The sequence below is a fragment of the Felis catus genome, chromosome B3 (assembly GCF_018350175.1).
Source record: "Felis catus isolate Fca126 chromosome B3, F.catus_Fca126_mat1.0, whole genome shotgun sequence".
Classification (NCBI taxonomy): domain Eukaryota; kingdom Metazoa; phylum Chordata; class Mammalia; order Carnivora; family Felidae; genus Felis; species Felis catus.
This window is the reverse complement of record NC_058373.1, coordinates 119,885,863-119,913,838: the sequence shown is the minus strand read 5'-3', so window position 1 is coordinate 119,913,838 and position 27,976 is coordinate 119,885,863. Positions and strand designations below refer to the sequence as shown.

Below are 27,976 nucleotides of genomic sequence, written 5' to 3'. Positions count from 1 at the left end.
AGAGTTTGCATTACAGTGAGGGAAGACATAAACACAAATAAAATATAATTGAATTAAATGGTAGTAGGTGCAAAGGAGGAAAGGGGGGAAGGAAAACGACAGAAACAGAGAAAACTGCTTGAAACGGCTTTTCACACCATGCGAAAGGGGGAGAAGGATTGAGAACTAGGGGTACCAGTGTGAAGAGACCCCGCCTAGTCTCCCAGTCAGACAACAGCTGGTACGCACGCGCATTTGGGTGTCACCGACGAAAGCGCGTTCCCAGAAGCGCAAGCGCGTTCCCAGAAGCGCATGCTCGTGGCGCGTGCGCGAGCCTCGCGAGCGAACGTGCGCGTGCCCGGCGTCCGAGGCGGTGGGTAACTGGAAGTTGGTGAAGCGCGGTTCGAGGTGACTTGGGGGAAAAGCACGCGTCGAAAGGATGATTCCGGGAGCCCTTCTAATAGCGGAAAGGCCGTGGCGACCGCCGCGAGCGTTTCTCGGACCCGGCTGTGCAGGGGCTCCGGGAGGCCTCTTGCGTCGGGCGGCAGGGGTTCGGCCTGCGAGTTGGGGGAGGGGACGGGGTGGAGCCTGAGCCTGGGGGGCCCGCGGCGGCTGTCCTGCCCCCCCCCCCCCCCCCCCCCCCCGGCCCCCGACCCGGAGCTCTCGCAGCTCGAGACCCGGGACGAATCATCCCCTTTGACTGTGGCCCTGAAAAGACTGGGTTGTAAAAGGAAATCGTGAAGTTGAGTAGTCTCAGAATACCTCTCATTTGCTGCCGGCTGCAAAGTTCCTTATATAAAAAAACATCAGCTCTGCGATTATAACTGTGATGCCCGGGCTGGAAGAACTAGCCCTACCACCTTCGAGAGGTCCAGCCCATGCTGCTCTCTCCCCTATGAAGGGAGACCTTTAATGGCACTATAGTCTTCATATTTTTTACCTGAAGGGAAAACTTAAAATCAAGTTCAGATAGCCCCTGACCATCGCTATTATTGTGAAGGTAGTTTGTAGCCGCCATCTGTAAATACCCAAAGAGTGGTAATACAGGGACCTTCTGAAAACTTTTTGTGAAAGTAATATATGGACAAGATCTAAAAATCAAATGATACAGAAGAGTTCATAATGAAAATTCCTGCCTTATCGTTTTGCATTCCCGGTCTTTTTCCCCGGAGACAACATTTAACCAAGAATAATAATCTCTTGACCCCCATCTCTTCTTGATACAAAGATTTGATTTTTTAAATTTCTTCTGTCTTAACCGTTCATTACAAGTTTTTACTAAAAGTCATGGTTATTGTGTAATGTATAAATATTATGAAACTAGCTTGGACATTTTTTTTCATGAATTTCTAGCTGAATTTAATTTAGACATCTGTTTTTGGTGAAGTGATTAGAATTGTGAACACTGTCTTATGGGTCAACTTCAAGCGTGATTATGATTTCACTTTAGGGCATGTGGGATTTAGAAAGGAGCAGTGAAAATTATGAAATTGCAAATGCTGCTTTGGATATTAAATCCATTGCACTAAACATGAGCTGTGTGATCTGTGTAGAGATCAAAGCTATAATTTGTTTTGTTTTTTACAGTGTGGTTTAATAAGAGATTTAATTTACCTCAAATGGCATTTCTCCACTATGCTTGAGAGCAATGGATTATGCTCCATAGCTCTGAGGGTTTGATTGTGTGTGTGTGTTTTCCTCCCATAGGCAATTATTTCCGGTCAGAGAAGGAAGCCAGTGCCTGGCCTTCTTAACCAGCTTTCTACCTGCCATGATCAAGTGCTTGTCAGTTGAAGTACAAGCCAGATTGCGTTCTGGTTTGGCTATATGCTCCTTAGGCCAGTGTGTTGAGGAACTTGCCCTCAATAGCATTGATGCTGAAGCAAAATGTGTGGCTGTCAGGGTGAATATGGAGACTTTCCAAGTTCAAGTGATAGACAATGGATTTGGGATGGGGAGGGATGATATAGACAAGGTGGGAAATCGTTATTTCACTAGTAAATGCAACTCGCTACAGGACTTGGAGAATCCCAGGTTTTATGGTTTCCGAGGGGAGGCCTTGGCAAGTATAGCTGACATGGCCAGTGCTGTGGAAATTTCATCCAAGAAAAACAAGACAATGAAAACTTTTGTGAAACTGTTTCAGAATGGAAAAGCCCTGAAAGCTTGTGAAGCTGACCTGACTAGACCAAGTGCTGGGACAACAGTAACAGTATATAACCTATTTTACCAGTTACCTGTAAGGAGGAAATGCATGGATCCTAGACTGGAGTTTGAGAAGGTCAGGCAGAGGATAGAAGCTCTTTCGCTCATGCACCCTTCCATTTCTTTCTCTTTGAGGAATGATGTTTCTGGTTCCATGGTTCTTCAACTTCCTAAAACCAAAGACATATGTTCCCGATTTTGTCAAATTTATGGACTGGGTAAGTCCCAAAAATTAAGAGAAATAAAATTTAAATACAAGGAGTTTGAGCTCAGCGGCTATATCAGCTCTGAAGCACATTACAATAAGAATATGCAGTTTTTGTTTGTGAACAAAAGACTGGTTTTAAGGACAAAGTTGCATAAATTCATTGACTTTTTATTGAGGAAAGAAAGTATTATATGCAAGCCAAAGAATGGTTCTGCCACTAGACAAATGAATTCAAGTCCTCGGCCTCGGTCTAACCCAGAACTCCATGGGATATATGTAATCAATGTGCAGTGTCAGTTCTGTGAATATGATGTGTGCCTGGAGCCAGCAAAAACGCTGATTGAATTTCAGAACTGGGATACTATTTTGGTTTGCATTCAGGAAGGAGTGAAAATGTTTTTAAAGAAAGAAAAACTATTTGTGGAATTATCAGGTGAGGACATTAAAGAATTTAGTGAAGATAACGATTTTAGTTTATTTAGTGCTACTCTTCAGAAGCACGTGTCTTCTGATGAGAAGGGTGACCAGGTCAGTTTCCAAGAAGCATGTAATAGTATTTTGGATTCCTGTGAAATGTTTAATTTTCAATCAAAAGCTGTGAAAAGAAAAGCTACTGTAGAAAACAGAAGAAACACACAGAATTCTAGAGATTCAGAAGCTACCAGAAAAAACACAAATGATTCATTCTTGTGCATTTGTGAATCAGATGGCCCAGGCCATGGTAAAGTGACAGAGTCATCTTTACAAAACAAAGATAGCTCTTGCTCAGAATCAAGGATCTTACAACAACAGACAGCTGAAGCATCAGAATGGGGAGAAAATGGGAAACATAAAAAACTTTGCTTAGAACGTAACTCTTCAGAAAGTCCATGTGGAACCAGTTCAGAGATGTTTGTAAACCCTTTTCAGACATCATACTGCTTTGAGAAGAATAGAGAAGATCTAGAAATACAGAAAGCAAGTGTTATTGTTAATGGCATGGCTGCCAGTATCCTGAAAAATAATGGAGTTCAGAATCAATTAGAGAGATTTAAAGACGCTACCAAAATGGGATCCCAACCTCTGCCTTTGGAGACAACGTTATTGAGAGTACGTGGTGCTCAGAGAGAGGAAGAGAAAGAAAAACAACCTAGTAATTGTGGAAGAGTAAACATTTTTAGTTATGGACAAGTTAAATTATGCTCCACTGGCTTTATAACTCATGTGGTACAAAATGAGCAAACTAAATCAACTGAAAGAGAACATTTACTTAAAAACTGTATTCAACCTGGTCCCGTGAGTGCCAGAGAAACATTTGTAAACAGAGCATGCCATTCAGTTGAGACTCCAAACATCGAAGATCCAACCAGCACTTTAAGTAAAGACTTTGCTCAACTGTCTGACAAGAAATTGCGCAGAACAAATACAAGTTATGGGCTAGAGAACAAACCTATAGCAACTTGTGAAAACATTGCTGTTTCTCAGGAAGGTACTAAAGAATCACACATGGATTGCTTATTACTTGACACATCCTCTTCTTCCCCTTGGTGTAGATATGTTTCAAATGGTAGTAAGAAAATAGATAAATTGATTGGTTTCTCCAAACCCGTAGCCCGTAAGAAGCTAAGCTTAAGGTCACAACTGGGATCTTTAGAGAAGTTTAAGAGGCAATATGGGAAGGTTAAAAGTCCTCTGAATACAGAGGTGGAAGAAAATAATAATTCTGAAATCTCTACCAATCTCGGTCCTCAAGTTGAATCTGACATTCCATGGAAAGAGAAGAATCACTTAGACAACTCAGGCATTTGTAAAATCACTGCTATGAAACATAATGATTCAAATAATAGTTGTCTGCCAGTAAGTCACATCTTTTCCTCAAAGAAGTTTCCATTCTCTAGTGAAGAAGATTGTTTGGAACAACAGACTCCTTGCTTAAGAGAAAGTCCTGTAACTCTAAAGGAACTATCTGATTTTAACAGAAAACCTTTGGATGCCAAGCAGTCTCCCAAATCTTTAGCCTCTAAATTATCCAGAATGAAAGGTTCCGAAAGAGAGACTCAAGCATTGGAAATGATGAGTCATTTTAATGAACTTCCACAATCAGATTCTAGTAGGAAAGACCATGACTTGTGCAGTGGGTTAATCCTGGATTCTTGCAAGTTATTTAAAAATGAGTATAAAAAAACAGACAGTGGCATCATTCCAGAGTTGGACTCTGTCACACAGGATAATCCCTTCAATAAAGATAGTAAAACATACTCTAACAACAACACAACAGGGAACTCCGTGATACCAGAAACTCCTTTGGTATTACCCCATAGTCATTCTAAAGTCATCAGTGAAGATACGGATGTTCTTATAGCTTCAGACCCACAGACAGGAAGTCCTGACTCTCCCAGTAAAATGTTAATGAGTCACATAGAAGATGGCACAGCTGACAGAAAAGGAACTGGTTTTCAGAGTGAAGAATCTATAGCAAGAACTTGTTCTGAAAATGAAGAGTCAAACACATGTTCTTTGGATTGGCAGCAGCATTTTGATGTAGCCCTGGGAAGAATGGTTTACATCAACAAAATAACTGGACTGAGTACATTCATTGCTCCTACTGAGGATGTTCAGACTGCTTGTACTAAAGACCTGACAACTGTAGCTGTGGATGTCCTCCTTGAGAATGGTAAGTATATATATATATATATAGTGCTATATACTATACTATAGTATAGTATAGTATACTATAGTATAGTATAGTATACTATAGTATACTATATATATATATATATATATATATATATATATATATATATATATATATATACATACATACATATATAGTGCTCACTGGCATGGAATGCTTTTGAAGGTGGTAATAATGGCCAAAGAGTAAGATAATCATTGTCCAAAGAGATTATCTCAGCTGATAGATCATATTCAAGTTTAATTATAAAACATGTGTTTTATGGTATATAAAGATTCTCTAGGTCCAATACTATTTACATCTAGAAATACAATGAAAGACATAATAGAATGGAAGTGTTTGTATATGGATGTGTGGATGTGTGGGTGTGTAGGAGGGTGAGACCATTTTTCATGAAAATGGCACTATTAATAGTTGAGAAGATCCACAGTGCTTCCCTAGCCTCCTTTCTTCTCTCTCCCAAACATAAAACTCTCCTAGAAATTTGTCTTTAAAGATACCTGCAATGCCAGTGTGATATTTTTCTGGAAGTTGCTCTCTGCAGCTCTCAGGTGAAAAACCAGAATGATCCTGTAATCATCCTGGGTTTCCCCAGCAGTCTGTGGCTCAGTACAGTACTATATTTTTGAACTGTTATTGTGTTTTTAGAAAAAAGGACTTGACCATAAATTTTTTGGAATGTAGGTTAAGTGTGTATTTTCCCAACTATACTTTTCAGACATGGTTTATTATAATACATATGCTAATCCATTTGATCTGTTTATGCTATAAGTAGCCGTTATTCAGGAAGACAGTAATGTGGCTTTGAAATCATACCACAAGGCTACATCAGAGCCTAGATTGGGACTCTTGAGTTCTCATGTCTCAGTCAACATTAAAAGTGACATTGTTTTGGCAGTGTGTTGAGAACCAGATGTTGGGAGATGGTAAAACTGATTTCCATCTGGCTATAATCTTGGTTTCGCATCAGGAGGATAAACATTAAATGTGCATCCATATTAAAAGTCTTGAATGTTGCAAAAGAATGTAAACTGTATGAATGTAATTGTAAATTGACTTGTAATGCTCCTTAGCATGAATATCTCTAGTAGGAGGCTCTGATTTATCTAAGGTTAAATAAGGCCTTTATTTTTCAGTGGTTTTCAGTTTTCTCCTCATGAAAAAATAATCACTGTAGTAACTTTCAAAGTTTTAAGTAGGAGAACTGTCTTTCAGCACTGCTCCTGAGACTCTCAGGTGGCTCTTAAAGACATACGTGATTTTCAGTTGACGTAGTTTTATGTCCTGTTTTATACTGACTGCTTATCGGAAGTAAACCGAAAGCACTGGCACCTCCATCTTCCTGAAATGCAACTGCTTTTAAATGGAAACAAAAAAGGCCGCGATTACATTAACCTGAGATGGTTGCTGCTGAACCAAAGCGGGAACGTCAGCTGCCGCACACAACATGAACATCTGCTTCCGTTGAGCCGATCTAGATATTTAAAACACTTCAACCTATTTAACTTTCTGCATTAGCAAGTCTTGTAGCAAGTCTCTGAAGAGTCCTGTTAACTCAATTCCATAAGAAAAAGGAAAATAAAAAAGTATGTTGGGTATAGAAACGAGTTTCATGGAAAGATGGCTCCCCCATTCACACTGCATGTCACACCTTCTGTAAAGGGCTAACGTGTGGTAGGGCGTTGGGACACTGCTGAACCATACAGAAAAACGTTACTTAGGATGAATTGTTAAGAGGCAAATTAAATTGTACACAAGAGACTATCTATACAGGTAATTTTAAGGAGTGGTGTAAGTCTCCAAGCCTTGGCAGTTTTTTTCTTTAAAATGCCTTTAATTCTGGGGTGCCTGGGTGGCTCAGTCAGTTAAGCATCTCACCTGGGCTCAGGTCATGACCTCACTGTTCTTGAGTTCGAGCCCCCGGTGGGGCTCTGTGCTGACAGCTCAGAGCCTGGAGCCTGCTTCCGATTCAGTGTTTCTATCTCTGTCCCTCCCCGGCTCGTGCTCTGTCTCTCTCTGCCTCTCAAAAATAATATATAAAAACATTAAAAAAATTTTTTTTGAAGGAAGAAACATTAATTAAAAAAAATTAAAATGCCTCTAATTCTGTCCTTTCTATTACCAATAACACTACCTAATTTCACCTTACCCTTTCATTTTATTCTGAATTCATCTCTCCAGTTCTTGTCCAGTGGATTTATTGTTTTGAAATAATAGTTCCATCATGTTTTGGCCCCTATTCAAAAACTGTCAAATGCAGGCGTTGTTTCTAAAACTCAATCATCCTTCAGAGAGGACAGCAGAATTTAGGCCAGATATTACTGGACTTTGGAGTTTATTTTTTAAATGTATGTTTTTTTTTTATTTTTGAGAGAGAGAGAGAGAGAGCAGAGAGGGACAGAGAGAAGAGGAGAGAATCCCAGGCAGGCTCCATGCTATCAGCACCGAGCCCGATGTGGGGCTTGAACTCACAAACCGTGAGATCACAACCTGAGCTGAAATCAAAAGTCTGATGCCTTACTGACTGAGCCACCCAGGCACCCCTGGACTTTGAAGTTTAAATTGAGAACTTTTCATTCATTTATCTGTTCATGTATTCATTCATTTATTGTTCACACTGCTAGGTTGCAGATTCACTGGCTTGGCTTTCAGGAGTTCACAATCAATTAGGGAAGACAGCTATGTAAACGTAATATCAGATAAATCTTATAATAGCAACACATTTTGAGTATAAGAGACATAAACCTGGGGACTCGTGAAGGTTGAACCAAGTAGTGAAGGCTAACAATTAAGTACCAGTATATGTCAAATACCAGCTATATCAACCGTGACACTTGACATTTTGGACTCATAAATCTTTGTCGTAGGGTTCGTCCTATACATGTAGAATATTTGGCAGTCCCTAGCCTCTATCTCTGCTAGATACCAGTAGCACCCCTTACCCAGGTTGTGACAACCACATGTTGCCAAATGTCTCTCATACAAAATTGTGCCCATTGAGAATCAGTGATCTGTTTTAGTGCTCATTCTGTCTGGTATATATGGATAACGGGACTAAGCATTAATGTAGGTTCCTAAATTAGCAGCATAATTCATTAAAGAACTCTGACTCTCAATCTCATGCTTAGTAGTCTGCCTCAGGTCTCAACTCCATTTGTGCAGAAAGATTTTAATGTAACTTGATTTTTTAATAATTTATATTTTCAGTTCAAATGTCTAGGTTTTCTTTTTTACATTTAGGATCTCAGTACAAGTGTCATCCTTTTAGAAGCGACCTTGTTCTTCCCTTCCTTCCTAGAGCTCGGGAAGAGAGGACTGTGATGAGACAGAATAACAGAGGTAGGGGCAAAAACAGAGGTTGCCGGGACATCTAGTACATACTGTACCACCTAACTAAAAAAATTTTTTTTAAAAAGCAGGGTTGTGTTATTAAGCTTGATCAGAGCCAGCTGTGCCTTCCTGGAACCAGTAATTCCCCACGGTCCTATTTAACAGCAGAACTAAGTAATTCAGTGCATGCATTTAGATCAGAAATTACTTTTCCAGACTTGAAGTCAATACTGGGTGATTATGCACAGTCTGTGGTGTCTTGTGATTGAGAGAATATCTCTTATTTTTAAAGATTGGAGTTGCACTCCGTATTGTAGTAGTTTTATGTAAGCAAAATCCTTATTTTCAAAAAAAAAGCTACAGATTCTTTGTTTCTAAAAATAGGTAAGGTATATTTTTATCTAAAGGAAGTGAGACTACTAATTTGAACCAGTTTCTTCTGGATTTGTATTCTGAAATATCTCTTGAAAATAGTTTGGAGAAAAAGCTATAATGCCAAAAGATACAGTCATCAACTCTAACTTAAAAAGTAATAGATCAGAACAATTTAGAGATCCAGCAAACACTAAACTTTTGTAGAATATTGGGACAATATGTCTGATCTAAACGGGAGTGCCACTCACCTTTTTTTCTGCGGCTCTCGATGCCGACTCGATCTGTTTCCTTTTGCCTTAGATGCTGTGGATGGTACTGTTGGTAAAGAATCACTTCAGTCTTTGTTCTCAGAGTGGGAAAATCCAGTATTTGCCCGTTATCCAGAGGTGGGTCTGTAGCAAATTTTCTTTGCTTGTTATTTTAAAATTTGTACTTCATTTAAGCTGGATATGAGCATGAATGGCTATATTAATTTTTAATTACAAGCGGAAAGTGGGCATGTTTCCAAATAATTTATTTGGAAATACTATTTAATATAGAGAGGAGAAATCAGAATCCATAGAATTTGGGAGCTCAGACATTCTGGATTAAACATGTGTAGTCAGTGTGTGATGAGTTGAATGTGTTTACCACTCTTAGAAACCCTATCTTGCAGCTTTGGCAGGGTATTTAGGGTGGTGATAATTAAAACAAAACAAAACAAAACAAAACAAAAAGCACTGTTACATCATCAGATAAAATAGCGAGTCTTCTACTGGAGGAACAATTCATCATTGGACGTGAGTGTATGTGTTCTCAGTGGGTTATCACAGAAGGTACTTTGTGTGTTGTGATAAAGGTGTAGAATAAATGAGCACTTGATTACTGATTTTTCAGTTAAGATGTGTTTAAGGACTTGATCATGGAACATAAACGAATTGTTATTCTGAAACAACATTGGTTTTTGTTAGTAATTTTGTTTATACCCCAAAATTATTATTTAAGACTAATAATTCACAGAGCTTTTTGAATTTCTCTAAGGTCCCTGAATTCAACCCACTTCTAATAGGTTCTGTGAAAATGATAAAGCAGTTTGGGATCTTTGGTAAAACAGTTCTGCAGATATAAAGAATTAAAAATTTAAATGATGTTTGTGCTGCTTTCTAGGTTGCTGTTGATGTAAGCAGTGGCCAGGCCAAAAGCCTCGCGGTTAAAATTCACAATGTCTTATATCCTTATCGTTTCACCAAAGAAATGATTCATTCAATGCAGGTAAGAGATTGACTTTGAAATCTCATAAAAATATATATAAGACCTAAGCTGCACTAACTCTTGTGAAATTGGATTTATTTAATGATCTAGACCACCTTGGTCAAGGCACGTGTGTTTTTTTAAATCTTACTAGAACTTTTATTATCAGAAGAAAAAGCAGGGACCAATTTTAATTACAAAGGAAAAAATGTCTTCAGTAGTGTGAGCAGGTTGGAGGGATGAATTAAGGATTGAGGCTCACAGTTTCAAGGATTATATATTGACTTTATATTTTGACAATAATTTATAAATCAACTAAATCCTGTACAGACATTGTCCTTAAATGTACAACAGTGCCCCTTTGTAAATGACCCTCTATTGTGTGAGGCGACAAATGACATGGCTTAGGAGACTCCAGATTGAGGAGCAGTCTTAACAAAAGGGACCCCTTGTCTCATCTGCTTTGCTAGTTTGCCCTCTCCCTACACCACTCAGGCTGTCTTCATCTCCTTATTTTCAGTATGGAAACAAATTAGGAGGTTAGATAGGTCTAGGTAAACCCCTCACATGGCACTGACCTGGTACCAGAGCAAAGCAAGCTCTTGATCACCCAGAGTGGGGCATGAGCTCACCTGATGTGGGACTCGAAGTCACGAACCGTGAGATCATGACCTGAGCTGAAGTCAGATGCTTAATGACTGAGCTGCTTAGGCGCTGAAACAACAGTTTTAGTTAAACAATAGGGACCGAGGCAGGGAAGTGCAATGAGAACCTTGTCTATACCTGGACAGAGAGGAGTCCCCAAGGGTTAAAGCCCCTGGTGGCTTTTAACTTACTACTTTAAGGGATTAGACCCTCTGAAATGGTTTTCCTTACCTTTGCAAAATGCAAAATTTATTTCAGCCCCATTTGTTAGCAGTCTCTGGTCATGAGTAGGGGAGGAGCAGAGAGAGAGGGAAACACAGAATCTGAAGCAGGCCCCAGGCTCTGAGCTGACAGCACAGAGCCCCACGCAGGGCTCGAACTCACGAGTCATGAGATCATGACCTGAGCCGAAGTCGGATACTTAACTGACCAAGCCACTCGGGCACCCCAAGCCACTCAGGCGCCTCTGGTCATAGTTACCTATGAGTAAGAGTCCTGTCGGGAGAATCTCAGGTGTGCTCTGTAGAGTTTTGTTGCTCGCGTGTCCTTTTTAGAATCCTTAGCCTGTAGTCTCCTTCCTTTTATGCCTTCTGATAGCTCTGCTTATTTTTTTAATCCTTCCTTACCATAGTCTTAGATATGAAGATTGTAATGCAAATAACTTAATTAAGTGCAGTTTTATCTCTTTGTATACAGATGAGGCTTTGTTAACTTTTATTTAGTGTTATACCACTTATTTGAATATATGGCAGGTTCTGCAGCAAGTGGATAACAAGTTTATTGCCTGTTTAATGAGCACCAAGACTGAAGAGAATGGTGAGGCAGGTAAGAATGGAGTTTAGCCTTGATTAATAACCAGCTGGTCTCCTAATAGCCTCCTTTTAAGTTTTTTTTTTTTAGTGTTTATTTATTTATTTTGAGAGAGAGCATGTGTGTGTGCAAGCGTAAGCAGGGGAGGGGCAGAGAGGGAGAGAATCCCAAGCTAACAGCACAGAGCCCAGTGTGGGGCTGGAACTCACAACCATGAGATCATGACCTGAGCCGAAATCAAGAGTGGGACGCTTAACCGACTGAAACACGCAAGCACTTCTTAAGATATTTTTAATATATAATATAGTTGCAATGATTTGGACAGATTAAAGCCAATTGGGAAAACCAATCTAAATTTATATGAAAGAACATTGTTTTTTTGTTTTGTTTTTTGTTTTTTGGGGGGGGGTCACAAGTGAGTGATGGGCAGACGGAGAGGGGGTGGAGAGAGAGAGAGACTATCCCATGAGGGGCAGAGAGAGAAAGAGAAAAGCTGGGCTCACCCAGAGTGGGGCTCATCCTCACCTGAAGCGGGGCTCAAGCTCACCCGAATAAGCGGGGCTCGTGCTCACCCAAAGTGGGGCTTGTGCTCACCCAAAGCAGAGCTCACCTGAAGTAGGGCATGAACTCACCTGATGTGAGACTAGAACTCAGGAACCGTGAAGTTATGACCTGAGCCGAAGTCAGATGCTTAAGGACTGAGCTACCCAGGCATTGAAACAACAGTTTTAATGTGCATTAGTTTTGTATACATATACAGAGACATATGTATGTAAGATACATTTCAAACTATTAATAGTAGTTGCCTTTGGAGTGACAATGAGAGTGGGCAAAGGGGAAATTTCATCTTTTATTCTTTAAAATATGTTATATTGTTTGACTTTTTGATGTTTCACGTATTCCCTTTGTAATAATAGAAAGTTCATATAATGAACCCTGCTAAGTTTATCAAGAATTACATACAATATCTCGGTGACCTACTTTAATAAAGCAATAATAGTTTGTAAATAATAACATTAACTCATCCAACAAGCATTGATTGACTGCCTGTTGCATGCCAGAGGCTGTACTAGGCCCTAGCCCATAATGGTGGCAAAAAATTCACATGTAAGAGAAACAGATAAGGACATAAACGTTAAAGTTTTAATTCTAGCTAACATTACGGGAGAAACAAGATGCTGTAAGAAACTGTACAGAGAGATTTGAATTAGGGAGGTCTGGAAAGGTTTTTTTTTGGTAAAGTGAGGATGAGTATGAGCATTTAACTAAGTAAAGAAGGGAGGGAGGAGTATTCTGGGCTGAGGGAATGACATACACAATTTGTGTTTCCTCTCCTTGAGTGAGAGGAAGCAGGACAAGTACAGCTGGAGTGAGAGTGCAGAGATGAGGCCAGAGAAGTAGGTCAAAGCCAGATCTTAAGTGCCAGTTACAAGCTTATTATTTGTCCCGACACCAATTGGAAACAACGGGAAGCTTTCTGTTTTCTTTTTTTATTGTTTTTACAGTGGCACATGTCACATTCCATTTGTACTTTGAAAATATTGCTCTGGTTGCAGTGTGGAGAACGGATTGGGGGTGGGGTGGAGTCCCAGTACCTGCAAAAAGATTGGTAGGAAGGATATTTCAGTATCTAAAAATGATAGTTGGTGAAGCCTAGCGAGTGCATTGGGAGGATATGTAGGAGAGAAAGTCAGCAGGGTTTAGTGATGCATTGGTGATGGGAAGGGACATCAAAGATGACTCCTGATTTTCTGACCTCTGTAACTGAGTGGATGATGTTCCCGGACCAGGTGACAGAGATCACAAGGAGAGCCTTAGAAATCTGTGACATGGAAGAGAAGGACTGAAGGAGGGTGAGGGTGAAAGAAGACTTGTTTTTATTTTTGTTTTTTTTCCAATCGGAAGACTCTTGAGCACATTTATGAGGCATGCGTGATAGTGCAGGTGGCTGAGAGCCCTGAGCACCAGTGGAGGGTTTGGGCCCAGACCAGTAGACCTGCAGGCGAATGCTTCTAAAGTTTGAAAGCAGCTTATTCTCTTTGTATTTCAAAATATTCCCTTTTACCTTGCTTACATTGTAGATTTATTTAGTAAATGTCATAATAGGTCAGAATTGTCATAAATATGGATTCAGTGAAAGTCAAATTCTAGTAGTTTGTTTTGGAAAAATGAATAGATTTTTTTTCTAAGGTTTTGATGACCTAGAATTCTTTGTTGTTTAATACCAAAATCTCTACTAATGGCACCTAGGATGGGGTTACTAAGAAAATCTAAAGAAGAGAAAATACATTACAGTACTGTACTGGTCTTTTTTAATGTTTTATTTATTTTTGAGACAGAGACAGAGCATGAGTGGGGAGGGGCAGAGAGAGAGGGAGACACAGAATCTGAAGCAAGTGCCAAGCTTCGAGCTGTCAGCACAGAGCCCGACGCGGGGCTCGAACTCGCGAACTGTGAGATCATGACCTGAGGTGAAGTTGGACTCTTAACCAACAGAGTCACCCAAGCATCCCAGTACTGTACTGTATTTATCGAAAAAAATGTACACATAAGTGGACCTGTGCCATTCACACCCATGTCGTTCAATAGTCAACTTTAGTCAGATGCCACCAGAGAGTACTCTTAGATAAATACATTTTTTAAATAAAAATGTAAGTGCTTTTACTGTCACTCATTAGTACTAAAAGCAACCTGTTCCTATAATCGACTTATTTTAATATGTGCACATAATTTTGTAATTGACAAATATATTATTGTTTTAAAACATTTTTTTTTTTTAAGTAGGCTTCACACTGAGCACAGCACCCAACACAGGGCTTGAACTCATGACCCTGAAATCAAAGCCTGAGCTGAGATCAGCCGGACACTTAGAGAACTGAGCCCCCCAGGAGCCCCTATTACTGTTTTTAAATTAAGGTGAAATTAATGCCATATATTGGCATTTTGTATTGCATGTTTCCACCTATGATAAAATACAGTTGTTCAGTTATGATACCCCAAAGAAAAGGACTCGTTCATTTATTCTGTAAATATTTGAGTACCTATTATGTGCCTGGTACCATTATATATGCTGGGAGTACAACAGATAAAATTCCTTGCCCTTGACACCTGGGTGGCTCAGTCGGTTGAACGTCCAACTCTTGATTTCAGCTTAGGTCATGATTCCAGGGTTGTGGGCTTGAGCCCTGCATTGGGCTCCACACTGAGCATGGCACTTGCTTACGATTCTCTCTCTCTCTCTCTCTCTCTCTCTCTCTCTCTCTCTCTCTCTCTCTCTGTCTCTCTCTTTGTCTCTCTGTCTTCTGCCCCTCTCCCCTACTCATACTCTCTCTCTAAAATAAAGAAATAAATGAAAATAAATAAAGGGAAAAAAGAATCCCTTGCCCTTATGAAACTTCTATTGTGTTAGAATATCAAAAATACAGCTTCTGATGTGATTAAATTACTTTCATATATTCTGCTTCATTCAAGGAATAGAAAATATTGTGAGCCCTATGTAGACTATGAATCATTCTGCCACCATCACGTACAGGATTGATTTCTTAGGGTTCCTGACTCTTGGTATTCACACTGACTCCAATTTCAAGTTTGAGGTTACTCCCTCACAATTTATTATTTATTCCATTGTTTTGCCCAATACAGGATGTTCAGTATTCATCACAACCAGCTGCAACTCCTCCTATCCTCAAAGGAATTTAAAATTCAATATTTTGGGGCCTATTCCTGTGGTTGAACATACTGTCAGAAAAATTAGTTCCTTTTTTTTCCTGAAGTCTTAAGCTCTCATGCCATGAATTTGATGGTGTCATAAAAACATTATATCCTTTAGCAGAAGTGGAAAAAACAGGTATTATCTATTTTGATCAAATTCAGGAGGAGAGCTTTTATTTCAAAACAACTGATAGCAATAGACCTCAACGTTTGGACCAAATTAATAAAATGACAAGATAAAAAGATGTACTAATGTAATTGAGAATCAGTCCTCCTGTCAACGAGAAAGGGATTTCCCTGTAGGTTTGGTTTTTTGGGTCAGGACATTCTGCCTTCTTTCTTGTACTTGAGAGTCCAAAGCCTTTCTACTCAAATGCGTGGTCTGTAAATAGCATCAGTTGGGAGTTTGTTAAAATTGCAGAATCTCATGTGTCATCTGTAACCTACTGAATCAGAATCTGCACTTTAATAAGATCCACAGGCGACCTGTATGCCCATCAAAGTTTGAGAAACCTGGGTCTAAAACAAGGCAAGCTGTGGCTGTGGGTCAAATCCAACCATCACCTGCTTTTGTGCACCCAGGGAGATAAGAATGGTTTTTATAGTTCTAAATGATTTAAAAAGCAAAAGAAGAATATTATTTCTTGACACATTAAAATTATATGAAATTAATATTTCAGTATCCATAAATAAAGTTTTATTGGAACACAGCTACAATGTTCACATACTGTCTATGGCTGCTTTGGTTCAAAAGGAACAGTGAGTAGTTGTGACAAACTATATGTCCTAAAAAGCCTAAAATATTTACTATCTGGCCCTTCACAGAAAAATTTGCTGACCTCTGATCTAAAGTAGACTAGATCTGGGGTACCTGGGTGGCTCAGTTGGTTAAGCACCCGACCTCGGCTGAGGCCATGATCTCTCCATACCCGAGTTGAGCCCTGCGTTGGGCTCTGTGCTGACAGTTGGGAGCCTGGACTCTGTTTCAGATTCTGTGTCTCCCTCTCTCTCTCTGCCCCTACCCCACTTGCACTTTGTCTCTCTCTCTCAAAAATAAATACATATTAAAAAAAGAAAAATTTATTTTAAATGGACTGCATCTGGCCCGCACCTTTTTAATATGTAAATGGTTTGTGAGAAAAGTTTAAATTGGCCAGGAGCAGCCTGTCTTTAAAAAAAATTCTAATTACACTTAAATTTAAAATACATAATTATTATATAATGTAAATCAACAAATTGAATTTATATGTTTGGTTATAATGTTTCTTAAAGTGAATCACATCTGTCATTTATTAAAAGTGTACTCTCTGGAAATAAAAAAGTGTACTAGAATTACATTCTCTGTGGGCTCCAGAGTAGCTTGCAAATCAAAGTCAGCTGATTTTGACAATGTGTTTAAGGCCCTTCATTGTATCAACCTGAATTAATAAAGCAAAATCAGTATTTAAACATTAGGAATATAGGGCTTTAACCTTGTTTTGTAAATGAAATACCAATGTATTCAAAAGTTTCTCATTAGGGATAAATTTATAGTTTTCCCCATAAGTTCAATTTTTTAAGAAATGAAAGATACATACTAAGTATGTATGTCTTTCTTATGCTTATGTCATTAGCTAGTTTGAATTAACCTTTTTTTCCCTCCACACAACATGATTATTTTAATCTTAATCTGAGAATTTGATACTCCAGTAATCCTTGCTCGTGTTCTAGGTGGAAACCTGCTAGTCTTAGTGGATCAGCATGCCGCCCATGAGCGTGTCCGTTTAGAGCAGCTGATTGTTGGTAAGGATCTGTTTGGAACTAGAAAATATGTGAAACTGCCCTGCACAATTAGTATACTGAAAGAGTTTTTCTAACTGTGGCTGTCGTGAGGAAAGATGAATTGTATGTTTAAAAAAAGTAAGCTGAAGCCTTCTGGTTTGGCTTCTTGTTTAACTGAAAGAATATAGTGATTCACTTTACGGATTCAAATTTGGTGGTCTTACATGGTCAAAGACATATTTGCCATACATTTGTCATCAACCCTAAGGGTTGGGTACCTAAGGATTAGGCTACTTTATCGTGACATCCATCACAAAGATACGCCCCTCTGTGTGCCCATATGATCTTGGTATACCTTCTTCACAGTTTGTCAGGCAGAGACCACCACCAACTCAGAAGGCCCAATATATTGTTTGTACTTTAAAATTTGTTTTGGAATAGGTGGTATGAGTTCAAGTCTGAAAGGTACAAAATGGAATATGATCAAGTCTCCTTTTTACCCTTGTTCCCCATCCCACCTAGTTTCTCTCCCCAGAGACAACCAGTATCACTAATTTGTTATATGTTTTTCCAAAGCCAGTATGTGTTTTTTGCTGTGCAGCGTTGGTGGTATAGTGGTGAGCATAGCTGCCTTCCAAAGCCAATATGTGCTTTTTAATCTCTGCTACACTCTTTTCTTATCATGAGGCAGTGTTCTCCAAGTGGTAAAATCCCAGGAAAATCTTTACCCCTGTGGTCAAATAGTGGAAAACTATGTCAAAGAGGTAGGTGAGGACCTAAGGAGATAGTTCATGGGCTAGAATGGCAATGATATTACTTCCATGTTCACTTTTCCGTATGAAATGAAGACCTAATTGTTGAGAAAGATATGGTAAAAGCAGTGTTAGAAAAACTGGCTATAGGCTTGAGACCATTCATTTGAGAACAGTACTGGCAAATTCTCTTCAGAGACTGGGAAACCTTTCTGAAGAAATGGGAAACTTTCTTGAACCACAGGATTGTATAGTAAACCAATTTTATTTCTTAAGTAATCAACATTATTCACCCCATTATTAAAATCACATTTATTGACTATCTACAGGAACATTGCATTGTTCATTTGAATGTAAGACTGAAGTCTTATACATCTTACTTTGGAAATACTGCTGAAATGAATAAATGGTCTGGATACTTACTCATTTGACTATAATAATGGAAACTCAAAGCCTAAACCGGTTTGAACACACTGCTGAGCACAGTAATAGTTAACATGGCTGTGCCTTCTCATGCTCTTTTTGAAGTCTAGAAGACTTCATTTCCTACTCTGAACCCGTTCGTTTCTTTTCCAATAGATTCCTATGAGAAGCAACAGCCCCAAGGCTCTGGTCGGAAAAAATTACTGTCTTCCATTGTAAGTCCACCACTAGAGATAACAGTGACAGAAGAACAAAGCAGACTCTTAAGGTTAGTACTACCATGAGGACGTGATATCTATAGTATAAACTCTCACAGTAATTCTGCGCAGTACAAGCATACCTGTTGTTCCTTTTTTCAGATGAGACCCTGAGGCCAAGAGAGGTTACATGACTTGTTCAAGGTCATAACAACTCTTGAATGGTGTAGCAGGCTTTCAGATGCGGGTCTTCTGACTTCAAATGCTGTTCTTTCCACTATATCACAGCTGTTGAGTATAGGATAGAGTTTCCTTGATAATTTTTTCCAGCAGTTGGCTTAGAATCCTCTTACCATTTCTTGGAAAAGTCCGTGTTTATGCTGTGCTGTTTCTGAAAGCAAAGTTACTGCAGTAATTGCTTCCATTCTGCTTTGCCTCGGTGCATTCTAGATTCTTAGTTTTCATTACCATAATCATACTGGGAAGAAAGTAAAACACTGGGCCGCAAGGAAGGGGCAAATCATATGGTGAGTCATAAGATAGGACGTTTTCCCACTTTTGGGTGGCACAAATTATTGGAAATAAAGAATTGTCTCTGAATTCATGTCAGGTTTGGGAATATGCTACTGCCAATAAATCTTTTTCCCTGGGGCATGATGTGTAGTAGAGGCAGATTCATTTATTTACATCCAGTTAATCAGGACTTCTCAGTTGCTAGGGCTGTAAATTACCTCCCTGCTTTAATGCTGATTCAAAACATTCTCAGCCCTTCTATTTGTGCCAAACTCCTTGAAGTGCCAGCAGCGAGAAGTTAGCAGTTCCTCGGTGAAGAATAAAAACTTATGAACAAGACTTAGAAACAAATTGATTCTCTTAATGGAAAAAGAAAAAAAATGAAAGTTACTGTAATTCAAACAGGAAATTTGATAATAAAATCCTAAACAAATGTATGAGAAAAGCAGTACAATTTTTAAAATTTGTGGCATCTTGTGAGAAACCCTCCAGTGCTTGGGACTGGTGCTGAAATGCGAATGAAGTAATAGTTTTGTAATTGAGGCTCTCTCTTTAGGTGCTACCACAAAAATCTGGAAGATCTGGGCCTTGAAATTATATTTCCAGACAATAGTGATTCTCTGGTCCTTGTAGGAAAAGTACCACTCTGTTTTGTACAAAGAGAAGCCAATGAACTTCGAAGAGGAAGATCTCCTGTGACCAAGAGTATTGTGGAGGTAAGACTGCTTCAGATGTTGAGGAAATTGCTAACTGAGGGTAACCTCCTGTTTTCTTTAGAAATTCTGTGTTCATCTTTCATCCAGCAAGTATCAATACCTGCTGTGTACCAGGTGCTAGAAATTAAAAGATGAGTTAGCTCAAGGTGAAGAAGGACATCTAAATAATTACAAATACAATGAAATTTGACCAGTTAGAGGGATGTTCAAAGTGCTATGGAAATACAAAATGATTACTATGCCCAGGGGGATGGAGTTCAAGGAAACTGTCACAGAAAAGCTAGTTTTTGCCTTAGGAAAAATCTGGTAGAACAGTAGGAGCCTGCCGAGTGCAGAAGAGAGAAGAAGGGCGTTCTAGACAGAACAACAGGTATCAGAGACTTGGAGCAGATCCTGTGTTTAGGGAACTACCAGTATATATGTATATATATATATATACGTATATATATATACGTATATATATGTATATATATATATATATATATATATATATATACGTAGTGGTGAGCTAGATGAGGCTAGATAGGTCATCAATACAAAGTCATAAAGGAATTTAGCATATTCTGCTGAGTAGTTTTCATTTCACCCTCTACATTTGTGTTTTGGTAAACGCCTGGAAAACTGCTTTTGGGATATGACATTGGAGGTGTTGAAGAGAACTAGAACTTCTTTACTTACGTGTTTCGCTTTTTTTTTTTTTTAACGACAGTTTATTTTGTCTTTGTTGTCTTTTCTTTGCTCCTTTCTGTTTTTCTATTAGAGTTTTCTTTATTTCTCCTTGTTTTCCTCTGCTAGTGTAGAAGTTACATATTCCATGGTCACCTGGATGGCTCAGCCGGTTAAGCATCCAACTTCGGCTTAGGTCATGATCTCATGGCTTTGTGAGTTCGAGCCCCGCATCGGGCTCTGTGCTGACAGCTCAGAGCCTGGAGCCTGCTTTGGATTCTGTGTCTCTCTCTCTCACTGCCCCTTCCCCACTCGTGCTCTGTCTCTGTCTCTCAAAAATGAATAAATGTTAAAAAAAATTTTCTTTAAGTTGTTACATATTCCATTTGTATTACTTCAGATTAGCCTTGAATTTTAGCCTTAACAAAGTTTAAGGTAATTTGCTTCTCTATTCTCTTCCTAAACTGTACAAAAGCCTTACAACCCTTTATCTTCCAGCATGCCCCTCCCATCTTCCATGTTGTTGCTCAGTATTTTAACTTGACCTTTTTTTTTTTAATTTTTTGTTTTAATGTTTATTTTTAAGAGAGAGAGAGAGACAGAGTGTGGGCAGGGGAGGGGCAGAGAGAGAGGGAGACACAGAATCCAAAGCAGGCTCCAGGCTCTGAGCTTCAGCACAGAGCCTAACGCGGGGCTCGAACTCATGGACCACAAGATCATGACCTGAACCTAAGTTGGACTGAGCCACCCAGGCACTCCAACTCGACCTGTTTTAATCTCCCTGGTAGTCATTAATTTTATAGAGTCAATGTTTATTTAGATTAATGAAAATATTTACCAGTGTCTTTGTTCAGTGTTACTCCTTTCATCCGATTATTCATTCTGTGTTCAGCTTTCTTTTTGCTGAAAGCTTTTAAATATTCTTTTATTAAGAGTCCGTAAATGATAAACCATCTTTGAAAATGTCTTTATTTTGCCTTCACAATTGCATGATTGTCGAGCTAAGCAGGGAATTTCCACATTGTCAGTCATCCCTCAGTGTTTTGAGAACTTTGACGTTCTCTATGCCATTGAAGTCCATTGTCAATGTAGTTATCATTACTTTGTAGGTAATCTGATTTTCTCTCTGGTGGCTTTTAAGATTTTCTCTGTCTTTGGTGTTCTGCAGTTTCCCTATGATGTATCTTTGTTTTCATTTCCTTCTTCAGATTCATCATGCTTCTTCCACTTGGAAAATGTACAGTTATTGTCACTTCAAGCACTGCTCTTCTGCCATTCTCTCTCGTTTCCTAGAAATCCTGTCAGATGTCTACTGGACCTACCTTTTTAACTTCTCTGTCGTATTTCCCATTGTTTTACCCCTTTGTGATACATTATCTTCCAGTGAGTTGAATTCTCTCTTCACCTACTATTTAACCAGATGTTAACCTGATCCACTGAGCTTTTTATTTCCATGACTACATGTTTTACATCCAGAATATCGGTTAGGTTTTTTCTCATATCTGTCTGTTCTTTTTTCATGGTGTCCTATTTAATTCATTGTGGTTTCTACTCCTTATTCATCTCTAACTCTTTCTGTTTGGAGCACAGGTAAATCCACATGAAGTAAGTCTACAATTTTCCCAGAAGTCTGAGTTACTTTAGTCATATCTAAAAATAAAAATTAGAAGATAGATTTAGTAGATAAATTGTATGCTACATTGATATGGGAAATGTTTGAGGCAGGGAGCACAGTTGAGAAGCTATTGATTGCACTGGTTCAAATAGGAAAGGATGAGGACCTAAGTCAACAGCATTGGGAATTGAAAGGAGAGATATATTTGAAACATAAGTTGGAAAGTAGAACTAAGAGGACTTGGTGAACAATAATAGAAAGTATAAAAGGGATTAAAGGAGAAAAGATAAGATAGGATTCTGAAGGTTCTAGCGTGGATGACTGGAAGGATGGTAATGCCATCAACAGAAAAAGGAAGTAGAGGAGGAGGGGTATACCTGCCTGGGGAGTTAGATTATGAGCCTGGGTTTAGATGCATTGAATGTGCCATCACATGGGGATGTCTAGTGGATAGGCAGGCTTACACATCTGTGCTTGGGAGAGAAACCTGGGCTGTATGTATGTTTGAGGTAGTTAATAGTATATATATTTTTATAACATCAGAAGCTGGAGAAGAGCCTAGAGGAAGTGTGACTGCCTAGGAAGAATATGAAGAATAAAAAGAGAGGAGAGCAAAGGGTGGAGTTGGTGGCACACCAGCATTCAGGGTGCATATATTTTGGCAGCGGTCTGGAAAGCTGCTGCTGAAAAGAAGAAACTGTAAAGGATGATTGAAAATATTTAGTCAGAGAGAGGAAGAAAATCAGGAAAAAGTAATATTACTAAAACCAAAGAAAGTTTTAAGCAAGAAGGGAATGGTCAGCAATAGCCATCAAGCCTGAGAAGTTGGATTTGGCTATCATGAGGACGGTGTTCCATGGTGGCGTCTGCTCCTAGGGGTGGGGGCAGGGGCGCCCAACGCAGGTTGCTATGGGTCAGGGAGGGAGTGGAGGGAGAAGAGGTAGAGCTAAGTAGCCTGCTCTTTCAAGAGTTTTCAGAAGAAGAGAGAGAGGGTGAGAGCTAAAGGTGGTCTGCAGTGTGGAGCAGGACACGGGTAGAAGAAAGATTTTGGTGTGTTTTCAGATGGGAGAGACTTAAGCATGTCTGTAGGCTAAGGGTGAGAAGACATTTGAGAGGGAAAGGCAGTTAATAGTGCCAGTGCTTGGACCATCATGAGTTTGGCCCTTCCAGAATTGCTCTCTGATCAGACAGCCTTTGCTTTGCTTTCAGCAGTGCTCTTTTTCCCAACACAGCCTTTTTTCTCCAGGGCTCCTTCTCCAAACTGTCTTAAATCCAAAAGATAAAATCTGTTAGAATCTTTTATTGTAATTCAATCCCTAAGTATTTAACCAGAAAATTATAATAACAACTTTTCCCAAAGAGACTTCAAAGACTGCTGGTAAGGAGTTTACTTCACATTGAAATACAGCTTATGGCTTCAGAAAATCTTGACTATGTTAAGTCACACTGCTCAGGAGAGATTTGTTAATTCTGGAAGAAGCTGGAACAGTTTTGGTATCTTGAAAAGGAGTAGCTACTTGGATCCTGAGAGTTGAAAGATCACAAATATTTTCTATAAAGTTCTGTCCTTTAGCCTGATGAGTGCGCCTTTTTAATATTATCTGGTATTAATTGAACCATTGAAATGTGACATGAACAGAGATACGATCTTTCTCCCCTTCACCAGGCTTAAAAAATGATGTGTCACAAGTCCCAGATGACCAAGCACAAGAGAGAATGGCAAAGAGGTTAGGTTTGATCTCTGTCCACACTAAGCTTTTTAATGGGTCAGGTATTATGAAACATCTTTCTGTGTAGGTTTGTTTGGGAACGTATGCAGCTTTTAAAAAATATATGGTATCTACCACCCAGTGCTTGGTAACTGTGCTCATTTGTAAGCATGGTGGACTAGGGTGTCTTTGAGGAAAGGGGAGAATTTTCTGAGTCTGGTTTAACAAGAAGATCTACCATTTTGTAATCTTAGGAAGGTGATTTATACATAGCCAATTCTAGGAGTAAAAAAATCTTGGGTTTTCTTATAAAGAAATTATTAAATGTGCTGTATCTCAAAACAGTTTTTTTTAGCTCCAGAGGTTAAACAAATTGGTAGCATGAAAAATAGCGTCTGCTTTAAATTTCTCCAAAGTCCTTTTGTAAATATTAACATCTGCAGGGATAACTATTGAAAACGCTACTTGAGGGACAGAAATATACTAGTGAGGAGAAACTCAACAAAATGCCCCCCAAAATAAGCTTTTCGACCCCGAATGGAATTGTCAAAAAAAAAAAATGCTGTGGGAACTAAAGTGACTACTTATGTTTACTATATATCTAAGCGAATGTCCCACTCAGTGCTCCATTGTGTTGATGATCGTTGTGTATTTATTCCGTTTGTGTGTAGCATTACACTTGCTCTGGCTAAGATCGTAAATACACGCAGCCTCTTAGTGAAAAGCCTCCCTGAGAGTTAGACTCTGGAATCATCAAAGCTGCTCTCAGCAGTTACATAACTTCATGAGTTATGAGCTGTCTCTGGAGGAAGCTTCAGTAGCTAAATATATTCTGTCTTCAGTAGGAGTTCTATTAAATTGTCTTGGTATTTCATATTCAGAGTGCCTCACAACAAATAAATATTTGCACCTAAGTGCTATATTGCTGGAACTCTCTCCTTTATGAGGTGTATTTTTTTTTAATATTCCTTAGAGAGAGAGAGAGAGAGAGAAGAAGAAGAAGAAGGAGGAGGAGGGGCTGAGAGAGAGGGGGAGAGAGAGAATCCCAAGCAGGCTCCATGCTGTCAGCGCTGAGCCCGACACAGGGCTCAATCCCACCACCACAAGATCGTGACCCGAGCCGAAATCAAGAGTCAGACACTCAACTGACTGAGCCACCCAGGCACCCCAGGAAGTGTATTTTTAAACTATAAAAGAAGAGTTACAACAATGGATTAATGCCTGTTTTCCTTTCTGCTTTGTAGGAATTTATTCGAGAACAAGTGGAGGTAAGCCTCTTATTTTGGGGTTTCACACAGAGGCACCACACACAAAAGGCTCTATTGTCGCATTTCCTTTTCCCTTCATTTTCTTAATGAAGAATGTGTTTATGCATTAGCTACTCCAGACCACAGGAGGCATCCAAGGGACTTTGCCACTGACTGTCCAGAAGGTGTTGGCATCCCAAGCTTGCCACGGTAAGACTCAGCACACCAGATAATGAGTGCTTCTGTATGCTAAGCCCCGGCAGGAGTACAGAAGTTATGAAAGAGATAGAAGGCACATTTACTACTCACTTCTTGGAGGGTACAGTTTATTATTTATTTTTTAAAGTTTATTTATTTTGAGACAGAGAGAGCACGAGCTGTCAGTGTGGAGCCCGACATGGGGCTCAGTCTCACAAACCGTGAGATCATGACCTGATCCAAAATCAAGAGTCAGACGCTTGACTGACTGAGCCACCCAGGCGCCCCATGGAGGGTACGGTTTAGATCAAGAAACTGAATACGCTAAGAGTGAACACTAAAAAATTGCTTTTACAAAGCAAAACACCAACACATACATTTGACCATAATTCAGACTGACACGGATGAGTGGAGTGGTAACTCATAGAGGAGATGCATTGTAAGTCAAGCCTTGAACAAACTGAGGGACATGGATTCATAGGATGGAAGAGAAGGTTTGCCACAGGGGGTAGAAATAGCCTATGCACAGATCGAAAGGCAGAAAGAAATTAGTTATATGAGGAGCAGCAAAGGATACCAAGAAATTAGGCTGGTAAGAAAGAATAGAAGCCTACAACAAAAATTTATAATTATTGTATAATTATTTGTTTCATGTTTGTCTCGCCTGTTGGACCCACTGGATCATAAGCCCCCTAAAGGCAGAGACCATCTGTCTCATTCACTGCCTGACATAGCTCCTTTTGCTGCACAAAGTACATACTTACAAATATTTGTTGACCGAGTGAATTAATGTATCAATGTCTGCATAAAGGCAAGAAGATTATTATGGAAATAGAAAAAAGCAAATAAAATGGACATTGTGGGAAAAACAACAAGTAGAGATCTTTGTGATAGACTGGCTAAAAGATGATCTTGATTTTACAATCTGTAAGAAGTAAGCAAAATGTTGCCCTTGTCTCTTTGAGAAAAACTCTGAAAGCAGAATCCCAACAAGTGAAGGAATGCCTCCCCTAGGGATTAGAAAGACCATGATTCCATAGGGAAGAGCCGAGACACAGGTGCATCATGAACCCTTAGTTTCATCCACGTGTCGATAAGTGCCAATTTCAAGCACTATTGGTCACATGAAAGAAGCCTAAGACACATTTTACTTTTCCCAGATATCTGGCGCTGGCCCAGGGTCAGCACTGTTTTCCTACTATACACACCATAACCTTGTTTCTGTCTTTCGTGTAGGGGCCATCAAGTTTAATGATGGCCTGAGCCCGGAGGAGAGCTATCGCCTTATTGAAGCCCTGTCGTGGTGCCAGCTGCCATTCCAGTGTGCTCACGGGAGACCTTCTATGCTGCCGCTGGCTGACATAGACCACTTGGAGCAGGAAAAGCAGGTACGGTAATGACTGACAGGAGAAGAGGAGCAAGGTTTATCTTCTCTTTCTTCTCCCGCTCCTATCAGCCAAACGTAACCTGTCTTAATCCTTTCCAAAATACCCGAGTTTTGAAAAGTATGCATTGAAAGTTTATTTATATAAAATCTCACCACTTCATCTTCTAGCTCAAATTCACCATGGAGCTCAGGCTGCACTGTCAGATTACACACGTGATGCCTTTGTATTTTTTAAGCTTAACACATGTATGGACTGATGTATCCTGGACATCTGTTGCCTACTAGCTCTAGGTTTGATAGGATGTAGAAGGTCTCTCTGGGGCTACAGAAAGTTGGTAGAAACACAGCAAATTTACTGCTAACAAATACAACCTGAACAGCCAGTTTCTTGATGGTGCCTTTGCTGGAAATGGTAGCCATTTCTAAGGATCTCTAGAGTTATGATTTGGGGATCATCCGGCAGGAAACCAAGCTTAGGAGATTTTCACATTATGGTTTGGCCTTGATTACTCAGCAGTCCAGGAACAATGATGTGGATAATGCAATAAAGACACGGAGTGGTTTAAATTAAAGACATTTTCTGTTCTTGTTATAATCTTAAATGAAACAGAACACAAAAGCATAATAGGAATGTCCATGTTGCTGCTTTCCAAAATCTTTTCTTTTGCTTGCCTTTCCTTGTAAGGGCTATAAAGTCTTTACTTGCATGGAGTTTTCTGATGCATCCAATAGGCTTTACTCCGTTAAAATCTTACTGTTTCATAGGACAATGAAAACAAACTTTTGTCCTCATTCCTGAAGAGATGGGAGTCTAGACTTAAAGTTGGCAGTCCCGCTTATCCTAAGGAAATCTCTAATCTTTTCTGAATCCAGAAATTAGAAATCCGAACAGATTGGAATAGCCGTAATTAGGAAATTTTTATTTGGTACTTGGCTTTTCAAGCTGCATATGGGAGTTATTCTCTTTCTTCCCACAGATTAAACCCAATCTTGCTAAACTTCGCAAAATGGCCCAGGCCTGGCATCTCTTTGGAAAAGCGGAAAGATGTGAAACAGGGCAAAGCCAGAGGGCATCCATGCCTCCTTGTGAGCCACCGTGAGAACAGAATTATTGATCTGTAAGGAGCCAAAGGGATGCTAACTGCCTCTGAGCAGATAGCATGGGCTGCAGGTACCAGCAGAGTCTGAGGCCACCAGTGTCTCCAAGCAACGTGATCAATCAGTCTTGAGCAGATGATCCCTCCAAGCTAAAGACAGTTCATTCATCTGCAGCTGTGGACTCAGGAGGTTGCCCTATGATATCTACTTTTTATAACTTATTTAGAGATAAAATTTAATGACTAATTGATTCATTTGTGGGTTTGACTTTGTTTTGTTTTGGTGGGGGGAGGTGGGAGGAGGGGTTGCTTGGTTTTGGCTTTGCAATTTTTTCCAGCCTCATAGTTTGCATTGATGTAATTTACCTATGCTGAACTCCCTGGGATCCATTCTGCCTTCCTAGACAGCCCATAGCCCCACTCCATTGGTCCCCTCCCACCCCCGTCTTCTTGATCTCTCACTGCTGCTGCTGTAATTTACATTCTAAATCTCAGACTTAAACAGTTCTCTACACTCAATAAAAAATG

The 27,976-nt window shown here is 39.6% G+C and overlaps 1 protein-coding gene across 4 annotated transcripts; it reads left to right on the top strand.

The window, feature by feature from the left end:
* The first annotated feature begins 239 nt into the window (after nucleotides 1-239).
* MLH3 (mutL homolog 3) lies at nucleotides 240-27,699 on the top strand. 4 transcript variants are annotated; one of them, XM_019833313.3, is made up of 13 exons: nucleotides 240-352; nucleotides 1,687-5,045; nucleotides 8,307-8,405; nucleotides 9,072-9,157; nucleotides 9,918-10,022; nucleotides 11,399-11,471; nucleotides 16,878-16,949; nucleotides 18,260-18,371; nucleotides 19,370-19,529; nucleotides 24,764-24,787; nucleotides 24,898-24,976; nucleotides 26,201-26,352; nucleotides 27,329-27,699. In XM_019833313.3, exons 2-13 carry the CDS (start codon nucleotides 1,751-1,753, stop codon nucleotides 27,449-27,451), a joined length of 4,380 nt encoding a protein of 1,459 aa, XP_019688872.2. In that variant the 5' UTR covers nucleotides 240-352; nucleotides 1,687-1,750; the 3' UTR covers nucleotides 27,452-27,699. The 4 variants fall into 4 exon arrangements, 3 of the variants coding, with proteins under 3 accessions (XP_019688872.2, XP_003987892.2, XP_044916186.1); XM_003987843.6 differs by having other exon boundaries at nucleotides 280-387; XM_045060251.1 differs by lacking the exons at nucleotides 240-352; nucleotides 8,307-8,405; nucleotides 9,072-9,157 and having other exon boundaries at nucleotides 4,875-5,045.
* Nucleotides 27,700-27,976: the final 277 nt, after the last annotated feature.

Coding starts and splice junctions, on each gene's coding strand:
- MLH3 (XM_019833313.3), top strand. CDS start 1,751: ATGATCAAGTGCTTGTCAGTTGAAGTACAAGCCAGATTGCGTTCTGGT. Junction 9,158..9,917: donor TATTTGCCCGTTATCCAGAG/GTGGGTCTGTAG, acceptor GCTGCTTTCTAG/GTTGCTGTTGATGTAAGCAG. Junction 24,788..24,897: donor TTATTCGAGAACAAGTGGAG/GTAAGCCTCTTA, acceptor TTTATGCATTAG/CTACTCCAGACCACAGGAGG.